Raw genomic sequence first — 16646 nt, forward strand, 5'->3', positions numbered from 1 at the left:
TCCACTCTATAATTTCAGCAGAGAAGGAGAAAGCAGGTAATAGTATCTGCATTTAGTCTAAGCAGGGCCTGAAACTAAAGTAACCGCCATGGAGGCTCGACCTGGGCCAAGCTGGAGGAATTCTGCCAGTACACTGCTTGAGTTTAATATTTTTTACTTTCATCTTTGAATTTCAAATGTGGTGCTTACCAGCTTACATTTGTGTAAACAGGTATACACCAAATGAAGGAAATATGAACGAGACTATTCAAAAGTTTTCAAAAGAATCAAGCACTATACTGACAGTCATCCAGCTTGGCCCAGGGCGAGCCTCCATTGGGGTTACTGTGGTGCTATAGTGTTGAGGGTAGAGGGGTCCATGGGATCTAGGTTGCTTTGACGAAAACTCCCCATATATGATTTGTGTGGTGTGGCTCGCCAAGTAGCTCTGGTCCCTCTCCAAGTTCTTGACAAAGGGCAGTGAGCGCCTCACTCTGGAAGCAGGGGGGGCTTAACGAACCACACTGGTTTTCCGTTTTGCAGGCCATCCTCATCGCTCATCAGGTCAACATTAACTCCTGTCCAAATGTCTCTCATCCTCTGCAAGCACTCTTGACTGTGCATCTAGAAGCAAAAACTAAGAAAACTATAGAATACAGTAAACAAATGCATCAGTCTCAAGTCATGCATATTCATATATACTGAACCAAAATATAAACGCAACATGCAACAATTTCAAAGATTTTACTGAGTTATAGTTCATATAAGGAAATCAGTCAATTGAAAGAAATTCATTAGGCCCTAATATATGGATTTCACATGACTGGGCAGGGTATGAAAAATGTATGCACTCACTAACTGTAAGTCGCTCTGGATAAGAGCGTCTGCTAAATGACTAAAATGTAAACTGTAAATGGGTGCAGCCATGGGTGGGCCTGGGATAGGCCCACCCACTGGGGAGCCAGGCCCAGCCAATCAGAATGCGTTTTTCCCAACAAAAGGGCTTTATTACAGACAGAAATACCTTCAGACGATCCTGCAGATGAAGAAGCCGGATGTGGAGGTTCTGGGCTGGCATGGTTCCACGTGGTCTGTGGTTGTGAGGCCAGTTGGACGTACTGCCAAATTCTCTAAAATGACGTTGGAGGCAGCTTATGGTAACAAAATTCTCATTAGATTCTCTGGTAACAGCTCTGATGGACATTCCTGCAGTCAGCATGCCAATTGCACGCTCCCTCAAAACGTGAGACATCTGTGGCATTGTGTTGTGTGACAAAATTGCACATTTTAGAGTGGCCTTTTATTGTCCCCAGCACAAGGTGACCTGTGTAATGATCATGCTGTTTAATCAGCTTCTTGATATGCCACACCTGTCAGGTGGATGGATTATCGTGGCAAAGGAGAAATGCTCACTAACAGGGATGTACACACATTTTGAGAGAAATAAGCTTTTTGTGTGTATGGAAAAGGTCTTTTTTCAGCTCATGAAACACGGGACCAACACTTTACATGTTGCATTTATATTTTTCTGAACTTTAATTTAAAGCCCCACCAACCCCAGATAGAGATATTAAAGGGGAATTCCAACCTATCACGTAAACCCCACCCCCCCCCAAAAAACAAATATATATAAGTGAAATTACTGAGATTATTAGTATTATAGGAATATTGTGAAAACAATAGTTGAATTCCACCTGGTTGAAAGGGGCTTCACATGCTTTTGGCTCCATGCACCGGATGTATCGCCCTCAAACAACTAGCCAAAGATAATGTAATGACCCAGCTGGGTCATAAAGGAAAAAGAGACGGACACCAGATGTGCAGGGCAGAACACAGGTTTATTCCTAAACTGGGCTATTGTTCAGGCCACAGTCCACGCCGCTAAATTCCGAACGTACACAAATATACCATGTCAAGTTAAGGGTCACCCTCCTAGGAGCAGGTCAGGGTCCCGAACAGAAGAGAGAGAGATGAGACAGTAACCCCTATTTATGCATTTCAAAACCCCACGGGATTACCCATCATACCCCCCCAACCTTTCCGTCTGTCCTGGCATATTTAACCCCTGCTAGCACCCATGAGAACAATAACACACCCATGAAAACTGAACACAATACCGGGTCGTTACAATAATTATAATCAAACGAGATATGCAACAAGTTATGCATGTGATACTGGCAGTACACAGAGCTACAAGCATGTGGGCGTTTTTGCCAAAATATGAACCTGGTTCATGATTACTGTTATTTTCAGTAAAACAGTCAATGCAGTTCTGATACAGAGGCAATTAGTGTTCCAACAAAGTACAGCAAATCGGTGATTAATGGAACCCCAGGGGCTATAGCAGCCACTCTAGACCAGGTGGGTGGAATTCAACATTTGTTTTCATTCTACTCTTCTAGACTCAAATATATAACTTGAAACATGTAATTGGGCCATGCACCACCTTTGTATTCCAAGGACCAGGAGTAATACAGGAGTGGTAAAACTAGGGTTACACAGAAGCTACTTGTACAAAAAGGCTTACCACCTTTCTCCTCTGGCAACCCTTCTTTGCGTGTTTCTCCACGATTGTGTCCCCTATGTTCTCAGGTAAACCTGAAAGATACGCCCGCCTCAATCTCGTAATAGGTGGCACAAGAACCTGCAATGGATATAAGCAAAAGGTTAATTGTATGTTGGTTTGGTGCATCGCCTTGTTATCGTATGTAAAAAGGCATTAAACATAACTTTGAGCGTTTCACTCTTTTTCTCCTGTGTAAACACAGCCTATTCTCACTAGATGTGTATGTAGCTATGACACCCATGCATTGTATGGGCAACACCAGTATATCTCCTTCACTCTATTTATACAGTGCCAATTGTACAAGAAAATTATAGAAGAGGCCTGTATTAAATGTAAAAAATAAAACAGCTAGCAACATAAGCTAGTAGGGCGAAATGGAAATTCACACCCACGACCGTGCACCTCAAATATCACAGAAATATAGCAGATCCGATTTCACCCAGAAACTCTGCTTTTCATGCAGTGCATGTGCCCAGGAGACAGCAACGTACCGAGTTCAGGGCCAGCTCCGACTTGACCTCCTGGTTGGCCAGTCCAAGCGGATTATAATTTGTTCAAATGGTGGCGAAACATAAATATGTACAAAAAGGAAAAATACCAAAGGCATGCCCAAACTAAAGACATCATGGCCACTAAACAAACCCAGTAGCCTCACGGCTTGCCCCCTGAGACACTGACTGAATATCACCTTAATTGGCAGCACTTGGTGTGCTTATCAACCAGGCCCCCTGGGGGAATGGAGTGTGGAAGTGTAACCTGGATAGCGTGTTTGTCTATGTCCCCCCCATATCAAGTCTCTACACTGGCCTTTGATGTGTCTGTTATGTCTACTGGTAGCAGGGGTTGTTTATCAGGAAAATGTGGCCAACCCCCACATCCTTGTCAATAGGAAGCAAACACAGATACAGTGCTGCACTCATGTACCCAGTGAAGATCACTTTTTGTTGTCTGTTTCTCTTCTGTTCCGGGAGTGCTCCAGATTCCAGCTGTGTGTATGCTACATTGACTTTCATCCTCCCAACACTAACACACCAATTTACTTACCCCCCCTCTCTCTCGCTCGCTCGCTCTCTCACTCTCTCGCTCATTTTTTACTCTTTCTCACATTCACTCTTTATCTCTCTCTCTTCCTCCTTAATATTTTTCTCCCTCCAGCCAGAGGATATGCTGAGCGGGCCGGTGCGAGCCCCGCCCACAGAGTCTCCGGAGGTGGAGCTAGATGAGTACTCAGGTCACCTGACTCCCACAGAGGAGGCCCATCAGGAGATGCTGCTCAGAGGTGGGGAAGGCAGGTTCACCATGCTCTTATCTTAACCAATCATCATATTACATTTACATTTTAGTCATTTAGCAGACACTCTTATCCAGAGCGACTTACAGTTAGTGAATAAATTTTTTTTTTTTATACTGGCCCCCCGTGGGAAACGAACCCACAACCCTGGCGTTGCAAACGCCATGCTCTATCAACTGAGCTACATCCCTGCCCGGCCATTCCCTCCCCTACCCTGGACGACGCTGGGCCAATTGTGCGCCGCCCATGAGTCTCCCGGTCACGGCCGGCTGCGACAGAGCCTGGATTCGAACTAGGATCTCTAGTGGCGCAGTTAGCACTGCGATGCAGTGCCTTAGACCACTGCGCCACTCAGGAGACTATGGCAGTACAGGGCACTTTCATATAACTGATAATTGAGCTTGATTTAACTCGTCTGGTGACTATGTCAATTGTTATTAGATTTTCCCTTTGCATTGATCAATCATATCTGTCTCTCATTGGTTAATATTGTTGGTTGAATACATCATATATCCCTCATTGGTTAATCCTATTGATGTCTCTTATTCCTCTCTCAGGACCCAACCAGACAGAGGAGCCAGAGAGGTCAGGGGATGTAAGTAATAGTTACGTGCCTCAAAACCTGATGTCCTTTAAATGCTTAATTCATTATTCAGTATTTAATACATCTTCTTACACAACGTTCTCCTCTTTGCGCTGATCATCAGGGTGGGCCTCTTAGCCACAGACAGAAAGGAGAGCGAGGAGAGCCTGGGCCTATGGGTCCTGCTGGTCCCCGTGGCCCCCCTGGCCCCTCCACTCCCTCTGAGGGTAGGAGGTCTGGGCACAGCCAGCCAGGACCCAGGGGCCCTCAGGGGCCTTCAGGACCAACAGGGGCCCCTGGGGTGCCAGGGAAGGATGGACAGCCAGTGAGCTTTATGTCATTACTCTGTGATAGTAGTACATGTTTGATTATGTTTTCTATTACCTTCACTTGACATGACTGAAAAGATAAATCAAAGGAGCATTCACATTTTTCAGGGAAGCAAGGGTGAAGATGGAGATCCAGTGAGTAAATCTGGTCTTGTGTCAAATTGTACTGTTCTGTCATACATAAATACTGTATGTTTTAAGAAATGACCTAATCTATGGTCATCTCCACAGGGACAGAGAGGACCTCAAGGTTTCCCAGGTTTGGCAGGGGAGGTTGGAGTCAAAGGAGACAAGGTACAGTAATAAAAGGTGTTCAAAGGAAAAATGTATATTCAATGTGTGTGAGATAGGCAGTTAGTCGTACCCTGTGTTCTCTTCTGTACAGGGGGACCCAGGAGCAGGCCTACCAGGGCCTCCAGGCCCCCCTGGACCTCCCGGACCCCTCAGATCACACAGCGTACCGGTGGGTAGCAGTGTAACATCCTGGAAACATCGGATTGAACTGGGGATCAAATGGGGATTTGTCTTAATTGCCTGTTTTCCTTTGAATTGCAGTACGGAGAGGATGCACTCAGCTCTGGCTTTGGGGACCTTGATGATACAGAATTGATCAGAGTAAGAACTTTAATTCTGCTGTCATCTGTTATGTTTTTCTCTAATAAAATGTCTCTAGGAGGAGTATTTTAGCCACATACTGCCAGCCTTATCTCGCAAGATTTCATAAATAAGTTTTGCTACACTTGCTTGCGAGATCAGGCTGGAAGTACGAGGCTACGAGAATTCATCACTCAATGTTAAACGTGTGCCATGCATCCCATATCCAACAGGTGGTGGTGTTTAATCTGATCACCTATAGTTGAGACCAACCCACTGTGATGATTTTACAGTAAGGTGTCCTCTCTCTCCTAGGGTCCTCCTGGCCCTCCAGGTCAACCTGGCCCCCCTGGACCCACCAGCCCCTTCAACGCCTCTGAAGGCCTGTTCCCTGGACAACCAGGTCCTCCTGGCAGATATGGCCTTGTTGGGAAACCTGGACCTCCGGTGAGTTGTCTGTCTATCTCACGTTCTCCCTAAGATCCACTATTGATGTTTCCACCTGTTACCACCCATTTTCACCTGTTATTGATGTTCCCACTTTTGTTTTGTATTGTACATTTTATTTTGTTATACTCTTCTATATGTGTATGCATGCATTGTAGTTGACAGTGGTTTCCTCGCCACTCTCTGTTGTTATTGACCTGGCTGTCCCTGGCCTTTATTGTTTCAGGTGATTGAGGATTGGTTTAGTGGTTCTGACTTGGGCTCTGGGTTTGGCTCAGGGTTGTTCGGCTCTGGGCTTGGTTCTGGCGAGGTATTTCCCTGGTTCCTTCACTGAACCAGTAGGCTTGAAAAGGCAGAACGTTCTCTCCAACCATGTTTTCTAACAGCCTGGCCCATTTAACTTACTGTACGTGAGATGAGTGTGTGTGTGTGTGTGTGTGTGGGGGGGGGGGTGTGTCACTGGTGTATCACACAAGGCCGGGGGGCCCACTAGCTCTGGGGGCCTTTTGTTGGGGGAAGGGCAAACATTTTTAGAATTACAGGAATTTAGCTGTAAAACTGCAACATTTTCTCTCAGCATCATGGCAAAATGTGTAAAATAGCATGAAATTAGCTATAAAACTGCAGAATGTTTCTCTTTGCCCCATGGCAAAATGTATAGAACCCCCCTAATTCTAACAGCCTTGCTCAGACCTTGCGGGGGCCCCCACGAAACTGAGGTACGCCACTGGTGTGTGTGTGTGTGCACGCATGTGCTTCTGCTTAGAATTGTTTACCCATCTATGAAACCATCAGGGGTCTATGCTCATCCCCCATCCCCTCATTAAGCGGGAAACAACCTAGGTTTGACTTGATGGACATTGAGCTTGAGCTATATGCTTCATACATCAAACATGGTCAAGCTACATTGGAGAGAACCTGCCTTTTTATATAAGTCTGTTGCCTGCGTGCTTTCACTAACTGCATTTATGGAGCTTGCCCTTTATTTTTTTTACAGTCAATGAGCCATGTTGTTCCTTTAGGAATGGCAAAAGGGACAATGGTGGCAACGGCTGGCTATGTTTTTTCTATTTTAGACAGAGGAATATCATATTTTATGATGAAAAGTAACTAATTCTGTGGGATTCAATATCAAATTCTCACCATGAATAATTACCATGAAGAGAAATATGTTTAAATGACTTGTTGGAAGTTATCTTTGCAACTGTATCTATGGTAGCTACTATCATTCTAAGGAAAGCAAGACAGTCTTGGTCATGATAGACTAGTCACTTGACTTGTGTGACCTGTATGTGCAGGAAATTCAGAGAGCAACGGTTGTGACATCACATCTCTCTGCTGTTGATTTCAGGGTCAACCTGGTCTGGATGGGGATGTTGGGCCGACAGGGCCTAAAGGTCTGAAAGTAAGATGACAGTTACTCTGGAAGCTATTGTTTGCATTTTCTAAGGGAATGTAGCTGATTTGATCCCCCACAATCATTTCCATTGCAAATGCTTACTTTAACCTATCTCTCTTCCTCACATAGGGTGAACAAGGACCAGTTGGACCAAATGGACCAAAGGTATTTCTAACCATCTGACCACTCAGTTATCAGTTATAAAAATGCATTAATCAAACAATGAGACCTAAGTTCCTAATCAAGCTGCTGACATGCATATCTACTACTATACTGTGTTCTTCATAGTCAGTTTTGGGCTTATTCTTCCCTGCAGGGTGAATCAGGTGACCCAGGGTTGGCAGGAGCTACAGGACCGAGGGGACCAGAGGGGAAGAGGGGCGACCCTGGCCCTCGGGGGCTGCCTGGCCCCCCCGGACCCCCAGGAGCAGGATTGTTTGTTGAGGTGCTGTTTTGTTGATTTTACTGTTGAGTCAGTTTCCTATCATACGGTTGTCTTGTTTTGTCTCTATTGATTCTGAATGCAACAATGTTGTGTGTTGGTGCTTGCAGGACATGGAAGGGTCTGGGAAGCATGACATGCTCCTTGGCGCAGGACTCAAAGGCCCTCAGGTGAGTGAGAGTGGTGTATGTGTGTGTCTCCTGTAGTTTTGAAGTACTTGTAAATTGTGTTTCTCCTTAAGTTTCCATGAGAATAACTGTTATCTACTCTCTTCTGTAGGGACCTCCAGGTCTTCCTGGCCCTGCAGGACCAAAGGTAGGATTACAAACATGAAAATAACTAGGCTGTGAAAATAGTGGTGTAGGATTTTAATTTGATCACACTGTTGTTGCAGGAAATGTAAACTTTAGTGTATTCAAGGTTTAAAAATGCTTCTAAAGTTTGTATTTTCCACTTTAACATTTCAGACTTGATTTGCCCTAAATGAAAATGTATCAACCTCTACAAAAATGTCCATTAATTATAATCCACACAATAATTCACGTTTTCTGCTGTGAGAAACTGGTCAAATTACAATCCTACATCTGTAACTACACTGAACAAAAATATATACGCAACATGCAACAATTTCTAAGATTTTACTGAGTTACAGTTCATATAAGGAAATCAGTCAATTGAAATAAATTCATTAGGCCCTAATCTATGGATTTCACATGACTGGGAAGACAGATATACATCTGTTGGTCACAGATACCTTAAAAAAAAGGTAGGGGCGTGGATCAAAAAAACAGTCAGTATCTGGTGTGACCACGCTTCATGCAGCGCGACACATCTCCTTTGCATAGAGTTGATCAGGCTGTTGATTGTGGCTTGTGGAATGTTGTCCCACTCCTCTTCAATGGCTGTGCGAAGTTGCTGGATATTTTATTTATTTATTTATTTAACCTTTATTTAACCAGGTAAGCCAGTTGAGAACAAGTTCTCATTTACAACTGCGACCTGGCCAAGATAAAGCAAAGCAGTGCGATAAAACAACAACAACACAGAGTTACATATGAAATAAACAAAACCTACAGTCAATAACACAATAGAAAATCTATATACAGTGTGTGCAAATGTAGTAAGTTATGGAGGTAAGGCAATAAACAGGCCATAGTGCAAAATAATTACAATTTAGTATCAACACTGGAGTGATAGATGTGCAGAAGATGATGTGCAAATAGAGATACTGGGGTGCAAATTAGCAAAATAAATAACAATGTAAATAACAATATGGGAATGAGGTAGTTGGGTGGGATAATTACAGATGGGCTGTGTACAGGTGCAGTGAACGGTAAGCTGCTCTGACAACTGATGCTTAAAGTTAGTGAGGGAGATAAGTGTCTCCAGCTTCAGAGATTTTTGCAGTTCGTTCCAGTCATTTGCAGCAGAGAACTGGAAGGAATGGCGGCCAAAGGAGGTGTTGGCTTTGGGGATGACCAGTGAGATATACCTGCTGGAACGCATACTTTGGGTGGGTGTTACTATGGTGACCAATGATCTAAGATAAGGCAGGGATTTGCCTAGAAGTGATTTATAGATGACCTTGAGCCAGTGGGTTTGGCGACGAATATGTAGTGAGGGCCAGCCAACGAGAGCGTACAGGTCACAATGGTGGGTAGTATATGGGGCTTTGGTGACAAAACGGATGGCACTGTGATAGACTACATCCAATTTGCTGAGTAGAGTGTTGGAAGCTATTTTGTAAATGACATCGCTGAAGTCCAGGATCGGTAGGATAGTCAGTTTTACGAGGGCATGTTTAGCAACATGAGTGAAGGAGGCTTTGTTGCGAAATAGGAAACCGATTCTAGATTTAACTTTGGATTGGAGATGCTTAATGTGAGTCTGGAAGGAGAGTTTACGGTCTAACCAGACACCTAGGTATTTGTAGTTGTCCACATATTCTAAGTCAGACCCGCCGAGAGTAGTGATTCTAGTCGGGCGGGCGGGTGCAAGCAGCATTCGATTGAAGAGCATGCATTTAGTTTTAGTTTAAGAGCAGTTGGAGGCCACGGAAGGAGTGTTGTATGGCATTGAAGCTCATTTGGAGTTTTGTTAACACAGTGACCAATGAAGGGCCAGATGTATACAAAATGGTGTCGTCTGCATAAAGGTGCATCTGAGAGTCACCAGCAGCAAGAGCGACATCATTGATATACACAGAGAATAGAGTCGGCCCGAGAATTGAACCCCATAGAGACTGCCAGAGGTCCAGAAAACAGGCCCTCCGATTTGACACATTGAACTCTATCTGAGAAGTAGTTGGTGAACCAGGTGAGGCAGTCATTTGAAAAACCAAGGCTATTTAGTCTGCCAATAAGAATGCGGTGATTGACACAGTCAAAAGCCTTGGCCAGGTCAATGAAGATGGCTGCACAGTACTGTCTTTTATCGATCGCAGTTATTATATCGTTTAGGACCTTGAGTGTGGCTGAGGTACACCCATGACCAGCTCGGAAACCAGATTGCATAGTGGAGAAGGTACGGTGGGATTTGAAATGGTCGGTGATCTGTTTGTTAACTTGGCTTTCAAATACTTTCGAAAGGCAGGGCAGGATGGATATAGGTCTGTAACAGTTTGGATCTAGAGTGTCACCCCCTTTGAAGAGGGGGATGACCGCGGCAGCTTTCCAATCTCTGGGGATCTCAGACGATACGAAAGAGAGGTTGAACAGGCTAGTAATAGGGGTTTCAACAATTTTGGCGGCTAATTTTAGAAAGAAAGGGTCCAGATTGTCTAGCCCAGCTGATTTGTAGGGGTCCAGATTTTGCAGCTCTTTCAGGGCATCAGCTATCTGAATTTGGGTGAAGGAGAAGCGGGGTGGGCATGGGCATGTTGCAGCGGAGGGTGCACAGCTGGTGGCCGAGGTAGGGGTAGCCAGGTGGAAAGCATGGCCAGCCGTAGCAAAATGCTTATTGAAATTCTCGATTATCGTAGATTTATCGGTGGTGACAGTGTTTCCTAGCCTCAGTGCAGTGGGTAGCTGGGAGGAGGTGCTCTTATTCTCCATGGACTTTACAGTGTCCCAAAACTTTTGGGAGTTAGTGCTACAGGATGCACATTTCTGTTTGAAAAAGCTAGCCTTTGCTTTCCTAACTGATTGTGTATATTGGTTCCTGACTTCCCTGAAAAGTTGCATATCGTGGGGGCTGTTCGATGCTAATGCAGTACGCCCCAGGATGTTTTTGTGCTGGTCAAGGGCAGTCAAGTCTGGGGTGAACCAGGGGCTACATCTGTTCTTAAATCAGAATTTTTTGAATATTTAAGATGGAGAGGAAAGCACTTTTGAAGAACATCCAGGCATCCTCTACTGACGGAATGAGGTCAATATCCATCCAGGATACCCGGGCCAGGTCAATTAGAAAGGTGTTTTCACTTAATTGTTTTAGGGAGCGTTTGACAGTGATGAGGGGTGGTCATTTGACCACGGACCCATTACGGATGCAGGCAGTGATCGCTGAGATCCTGGTTGAAGACAGCGGAGGTGTATTTAGAGGGTAAATTAGTCAGGATGATATCTATGAGGGTGCCCATGTTTACGGATTTAGGGTTGTACCTGGTAGGTTCCTTGATAATTTGTGTGAGATTGAGGGCATCTAGTTTAGATTGTAGGACGGCCGGGGTGTTAAGCATATCCCAGTTTAGGTCACCAAGCAGTACGAACTCTGAGGATAGATGGGGGGCAAGCAATTCACATATGGTGTCATATGGGTCTTTAGCAAGCGGCAACAGTGAGAGACTTATTTCTGGAAAGGTGGATTTTTAGAAGTAGAAGCTCAAACTGTTTGGGCACAGACCTGGATAGTATGATAGAGCTCTGCAGGCTATCTCTACAGTAGATTGCAACTCCGCCCCCTTTGGCAGTTCTATCTAGACAGAAAATGTTGTAGTTCGGGATGGAAATTGCTGAATTTTTGGTGGCCTTCCTAAGCCAAGATTCAGACACTACTAGAACATCAGGGTCGGCAGAGTGTGCTAACGCAGTGAATAACTCAAACTTGGGGAGGAAGCTTCTGATGTTAACATTCAAGAAACCAAGGCTAATGTATAGAGAAGATTAAGACAAGATGGCGTATTGAATAGAAAGCGGGACAAACCACCTCAAGATAAAAACATAATATTCAAAATCAGTAAGTTAGACTAAATATTAGGATTTCATATCTTCGCAGTTAATAAAATTAAATCTGGATAATAACACAAAACAAATCATAAGGCTAGAGAAATATATCGACAAATATTACAACAACACCCAAACATGGCGGAAGATAAACGAGGAGAACCAATCTCCAAGAGAAAACGCGACTCGTCGAACGATACAGATGATATATGCTTTTCACCACTGGGTCTGGTAAGTGTGGAAAGCGACCTGTTGAAGTCGATAAATGACAAATTGGGCATACTAGAATTGGTCAGTAAGGACGTTAAAGAGTTGAAAGCAAGTCTTGAAATGAGTGACGAAAAAGCTGTGATAATGGAGAAAGAAACCAAAAACGTAAAAGTGACAGTCACTAAGATGGAAACGGACGTTAGGGAACTTAAAAAGGAGAACAACCTTCTGAGATAAGCCTTACTAGACATCCAAACTAGATCGATGAGAGAAAATCTAGTATTTACGGGTATTCAGGAAAAGGAGGCAGAAATAACCGAGAATATTATGAAGGATTTCCTGCATACAGCGCTTCAAATCCCACTCGAGGCTGTCGATAAAATCCAACTCGAACGTGTACACCGTTTTGGACAAAGAGGACAGAAATATGATCGCCCAATCGTTGCCAAATTTGCATTTTTTAAGGATAAAGCAATGGTTAAAAGCCTAGGTTAAAGATTTGCTGGCACGAAAATAGACATGAATGATCAGTTCCCGAGGGAGATTGCAGAAAGGCGCAAAGTTCTGTATCCAATCTTCAAGGAAAATAGATTAAAAGGTAAACGTGTTGCACTTGTGGTCGATAAACTATATATTGACAATCCAAATGTTCAGAGACACAAAGACTACTCCATGGCTATTCTAAAAGTTGTAATAGAGGAGTCGAGTAATGGAACACCCAATACTAGCAATGATAGGAATTGTAATATTAAAGAACATTTATAGTAAGTATAGTGTTTTAAAATAGGATAAAGCGATATAACAAGAAAAGATAACAAGCAGAATAATACATATTTTAATACAACTAATTAGAACATGGCTTTTTTGGCGGGCAGTTGTTGTTTTGGCGGAAGGTTGTTGTGGTTGGTTCTCCCTGGCGTCCTTTCCACCTTGCGGCAGGTGTGGGATGCGGGTGCGTTTGAGCGCTCTGCCCATTTCCTCCGCAGTCAACCATGTGGTGTGCATTTTTGTGTTTGGAAAGGTGTGGCGTTAAGTGAGTGAGAGGGGAAATGGTTGCATATCCCAGAGCCGACGGGTGTCTATGAGCAGGGGTAGTGAGAGAGCTTTCAATTTTGTGTAGATGAGGGATATACATTTTTAAATATAGTATACATCTAATCTAATTTTTTATTGTCCTATCATGATGGAAAGATCCCCAACCCTATATCCTGGACACCCACCTGAGTGACCCATACACCAAAGGGAAGTTCCCATCTGTTTTATGGACCTGCTGAGAGTATGCAGCCTAAACAGAGAAATAAATGCGGTCAGAGACCTACTTGAGCAGCACCGCCCCCTCAAGATTCTGAGCCTGCCTGGCAGGGGGTCACACTCGAACAATCAGAGAGGGGGTTTATCATTGTGGCCCAGGTGGCACAAAATAATCAAAGGTCTGACTGCACGGAGATGCTTGGGAAAATTGGTTACAACGGGGGACCAGAGTGTTTGTGTCTCAGGTGAAGAGGGTGGATCTGATCTCCATCACCTAGGACTTGACATAGATTAATCAAATCTCACATTGTTGTCAATTTCTGCTCAATCTTGCATGCTTTCTCAATCAGCTGTTACTGTATGTGCACTCATAAATCAGGTCCTTTCTTGAGTTGGGCTCTGGGATGTAAGAACCGTTGAGCATCTGATTTTATGGTTGATTGTGGAGGAAGGGGGTTGAGTGTGTTGGAGTATGTGCGTTTGTGTTTGTCCCGCATCTGTTGTGGGGAGTATGGGATGGACCGCGGTAATTGTTTGCTAGGATAATAATTGCTTGTCAATAAATGAAATGGCAATCCGGGGTATATGTTAAAATCCTATGCATGAATATTACGCATATTAATTGATAATGATGGAAAATAAGATATGCAAGATATTTGAATAGATATATATTTAGAGAGAGAGAGAGAGAGAGAGAGAGAGAGAGAGAGAGAGAGAGAGAGAGAGAGAGAGAGAGAGAGAGAGAGAGAGAGAGAGAGAGAGAGGAGAGAGAGGGGGGGGGGGGGGGGAGAGAGAGAGAGAGAGGGAGGGTGGTGGGATGCCGATCACTGGGATAACGACTCAACTTGGGATGAGGAGGGGCTTTAATGGGGGAATTAGTGGAGAACAATTGAAGGGTTACTTAGTAGCAATGCAAATATCACGGTACAGCTATATGGACACTCAATCATTATGATATTTTTTATTGGTAAATTTACAAACATATGTAATGATAAATAGACTTGAAACTTGTATCTCATTATGGTTTATAGTGAAATAAGTATAGCCAGTTATAATTGTAATGGCTTAGCTGATAATAACAAAAGAAGAACAATATTTACATGGCTCAAAGAGAAGGAATATAATATCTATTGTTTACAGGAAACTCATCAATTCTAGATGAAGTTGCGTGGAGGCTTAAATATCCTGATGTAGTGAGATATACATGGCGGAGACTCAATCAAGCTAGTCGTCTTGACTTCTTTCTTATCTCATTCTCGTTGGCACCAAAAGTTTTAAAAGTGTTGATAGGGGACAGAATGCGGTCGGACCATCATATAATTGGCATATACATTACTCTTACTGAATTTCCACGTGGGCTAGGATATTGGAAATTTAATCAAAGCCTATTGGATGATAATTTATTTTTAACTAGGACAAAGGAATTTATAACTGACTTTTTCCGACATAACATAGGTACAGCAAATCCCCTTATTGTATGGGACACCTTTAAATGTGCCTTTAGAGGCCATGCAATTCAGTACTCATCTCGAAAACAAAAGCAATTTAGGTCAAAATAATTTATACTAACAAAGGAAATAGAAAGTCTAACATAACAGATAGATTGCAATAAAAACTGTAACATAGAGGCTCAGAATAAATTAGAGGAAAAACAAAAAGAAATGGAGAAACTTATTCAAGAAAGATCAAGTGTAATATATTATAAAAATAAAGCAAACTGGATGGAATATTGGGAAGAATGCACCAAATTATTTTTTAATCTTCAACATAGGAATGCTACCAAAAATAATTTAATAAAACTGGTTACAATTGACAGAGTCACCCATGATTCACCAAATTATATTTTGAAGGAGGAAACATTTACATTTACATTTTAGTCATTTAGCAGACGCTCTTATCCAGAGCGACTTACAGTTAGTGAATACATTATTTTTTTTTATTTTTTTATACTGGCCCCCCATGGGAATCGAACCCACAACCCTGGCGTTGCAAACGCCATGCTCTATCAACTGAGCTACATCCCTGCCGGCCATTCCCTCCCCTACCCTGGACGACGCTGGGACAATTGTGCGCCGCCCATGAGTCTCCCGGTCGCGGCCGGCTGTGACAGAGCCTGGATTCGAACCAGGATCTCTAGTGGCACAGTTAGCACTGCGATGCAGTGCCTTAGACCACTGCGCCACTCAGGAGCTAACAAAGTACTTTAAGCATATGTTTTCGTTTCAGTCGCCTCCATCTCCTCTAACTGAAGCTAATTGTAGAGATTTTGTTTCTATTGATAATGTCAAATTAACAGTCATACAGAAAGACTCATGTGAAGGTGAAATTACAAAGGAGGAACTTCTGGATGCAATTAAAGACTTTAAGTCCGGTAAAACTCCAGGGTTGGATGGCATACCAGTCAAGGTATACCAAACCTTTTTTGATATACTAAGAGGACCGTTATTAGCATGTTTTAACCACTCCTATGTAAATGGTAGATTATCTGACACTCAAGAAGAAGGTCTGATTTCATTATTACTGAAACAAGATACAAGTGAAAAATATAAAGATCCAGTCCATAAAAAAAATTGGAGCCCCCTTACACTTCAGTGTTGTGATGCAAAAATTCTAGTAAAATGTATAGCGCACAGAATTAAAAAGGTATTGTCGGATATTATTAATTTTAATCAGACAGGTTTTTTACATGGAAGATACATTGGAGATAATATAAGGCAAGTATTGGAAACAATGGAACACTATGGAAAATCTGAGAAACCAGGCCTGCTATTCATAGCAGACTTCGAAAAGGCATTTGATAAAATACGACTGGGGTTTATATATAAATGCCTGGAGCATTTCAATTTGGGAGAATCTCTTATAAAATGGGTCAAAATCATGTATAGTAACCCTAGGTGTAAAATAGTAAATAATGGCTATTTCTCAGAAAGTTTTAAACTGTCAAGAGGAGTGAAACAAGGCTGTCCACTATCGGCATGTCTATTTATTGTGGCCATCGAGATGTTAGCTATTAAAATCAGATCCAACAATAATATCAGGGGATTCGAAATCCAGGGTGTCATTGTACGCTAATGATTCATGTTTTCTTTTAAATCCACAACTAGAATCCCTCCACAGCCTCATAGAGGATCTAGATACATTTTCTAACCTCTCTGGATTACAACCAAATTATGACAAATGTACTATATTACATATTGGATCACAAAAAAATAAAAAATTTACATTACCATGTAGTTTACCAATAAAATGGTCTGATGGTGATGTGGATATACTCAGAATACATATCCCAAAGGAAATAAATGATCTCACTTCAATAAATTTGAACAGAAAGTTAGCAAAAATACAGTGGGGAAAAAAAGTATTTAGTCAGCCACCAATTGTGCAAGTTCTCCCAC

At 42.8% G+C, this 16646-nt stretch overlaps 1 protein-coding gene across 4 annotated transcripts in view; it reads left to right on the forward strand.

Annotated features, from left to right (window-relative positions):
• Positions 1-16646, forward strand: part of LOC121580967 (collagen alpha-1(XVIII) chain-like) — an 88256-nt gene that overhangs the window by 49526 nt on the left and 22084 nt on the right. For 2 of the 4 annotated variants that reach the window (XM_045224808.1, XM_045224806.1), the window contains 14 exons: positions 3701-3833; positions 4394-4431; positions 4544-4744; positions 4857-4883; positions 4980-5042; positions 5134-5211; positions 5304-5363; positions 5658-5789; positions 6016-6099; positions 7141-7194; positions 7318-7353; positions 7505-7633; positions 7741-7800; positions 7910-7945. In XM_045224808.1, coding sequence (XP_045080743.1) covers positions 3701-3833; positions 4394-4431; positions 4544-4744; positions 4857-4883; positions 4980-5042; positions 5134-5211; positions 5304-5363; positions 5658-5789; positions 6016-6099; positions 7141-7194; positions 7318-7353; positions 7505-7633; positions 7741-7800; positions 7910-7945 — 1131 coding nt within the window. The remainder of the gene's footprint in view (positions 1-3700; positions 3834-4393; positions 4432-4543; positions 4745-4856; positions 4884-4979; positions 5043-5133; positions 5212-5303; positions 5364-5657; positions 5790-6015; positions 6100-7140; positions 7195-7317; positions 7354-7504; positions 7634-7740; positions 7801-7909; positions 7946-16646) is intronic. The other 2 variants (XM_041896207.2, XM_045224807.1) reach the window with 2 other exon arrangements.

Source organism: Coregonus clupeaformis, chromosome 14, assembly GCF_020615455.1.
Source record: "Coregonus clupeaformis isolate EN_2021a chromosome 14, ASM2061545v1, whole genome shotgun sequence".
NCBI classification, from domain to species: domain Eukaryota; kingdom Metazoa; phylum Chordata; class Actinopteri; order Salmoniformes; family Salmonidae; genus Coregonus; species Coregonus clupeaformis.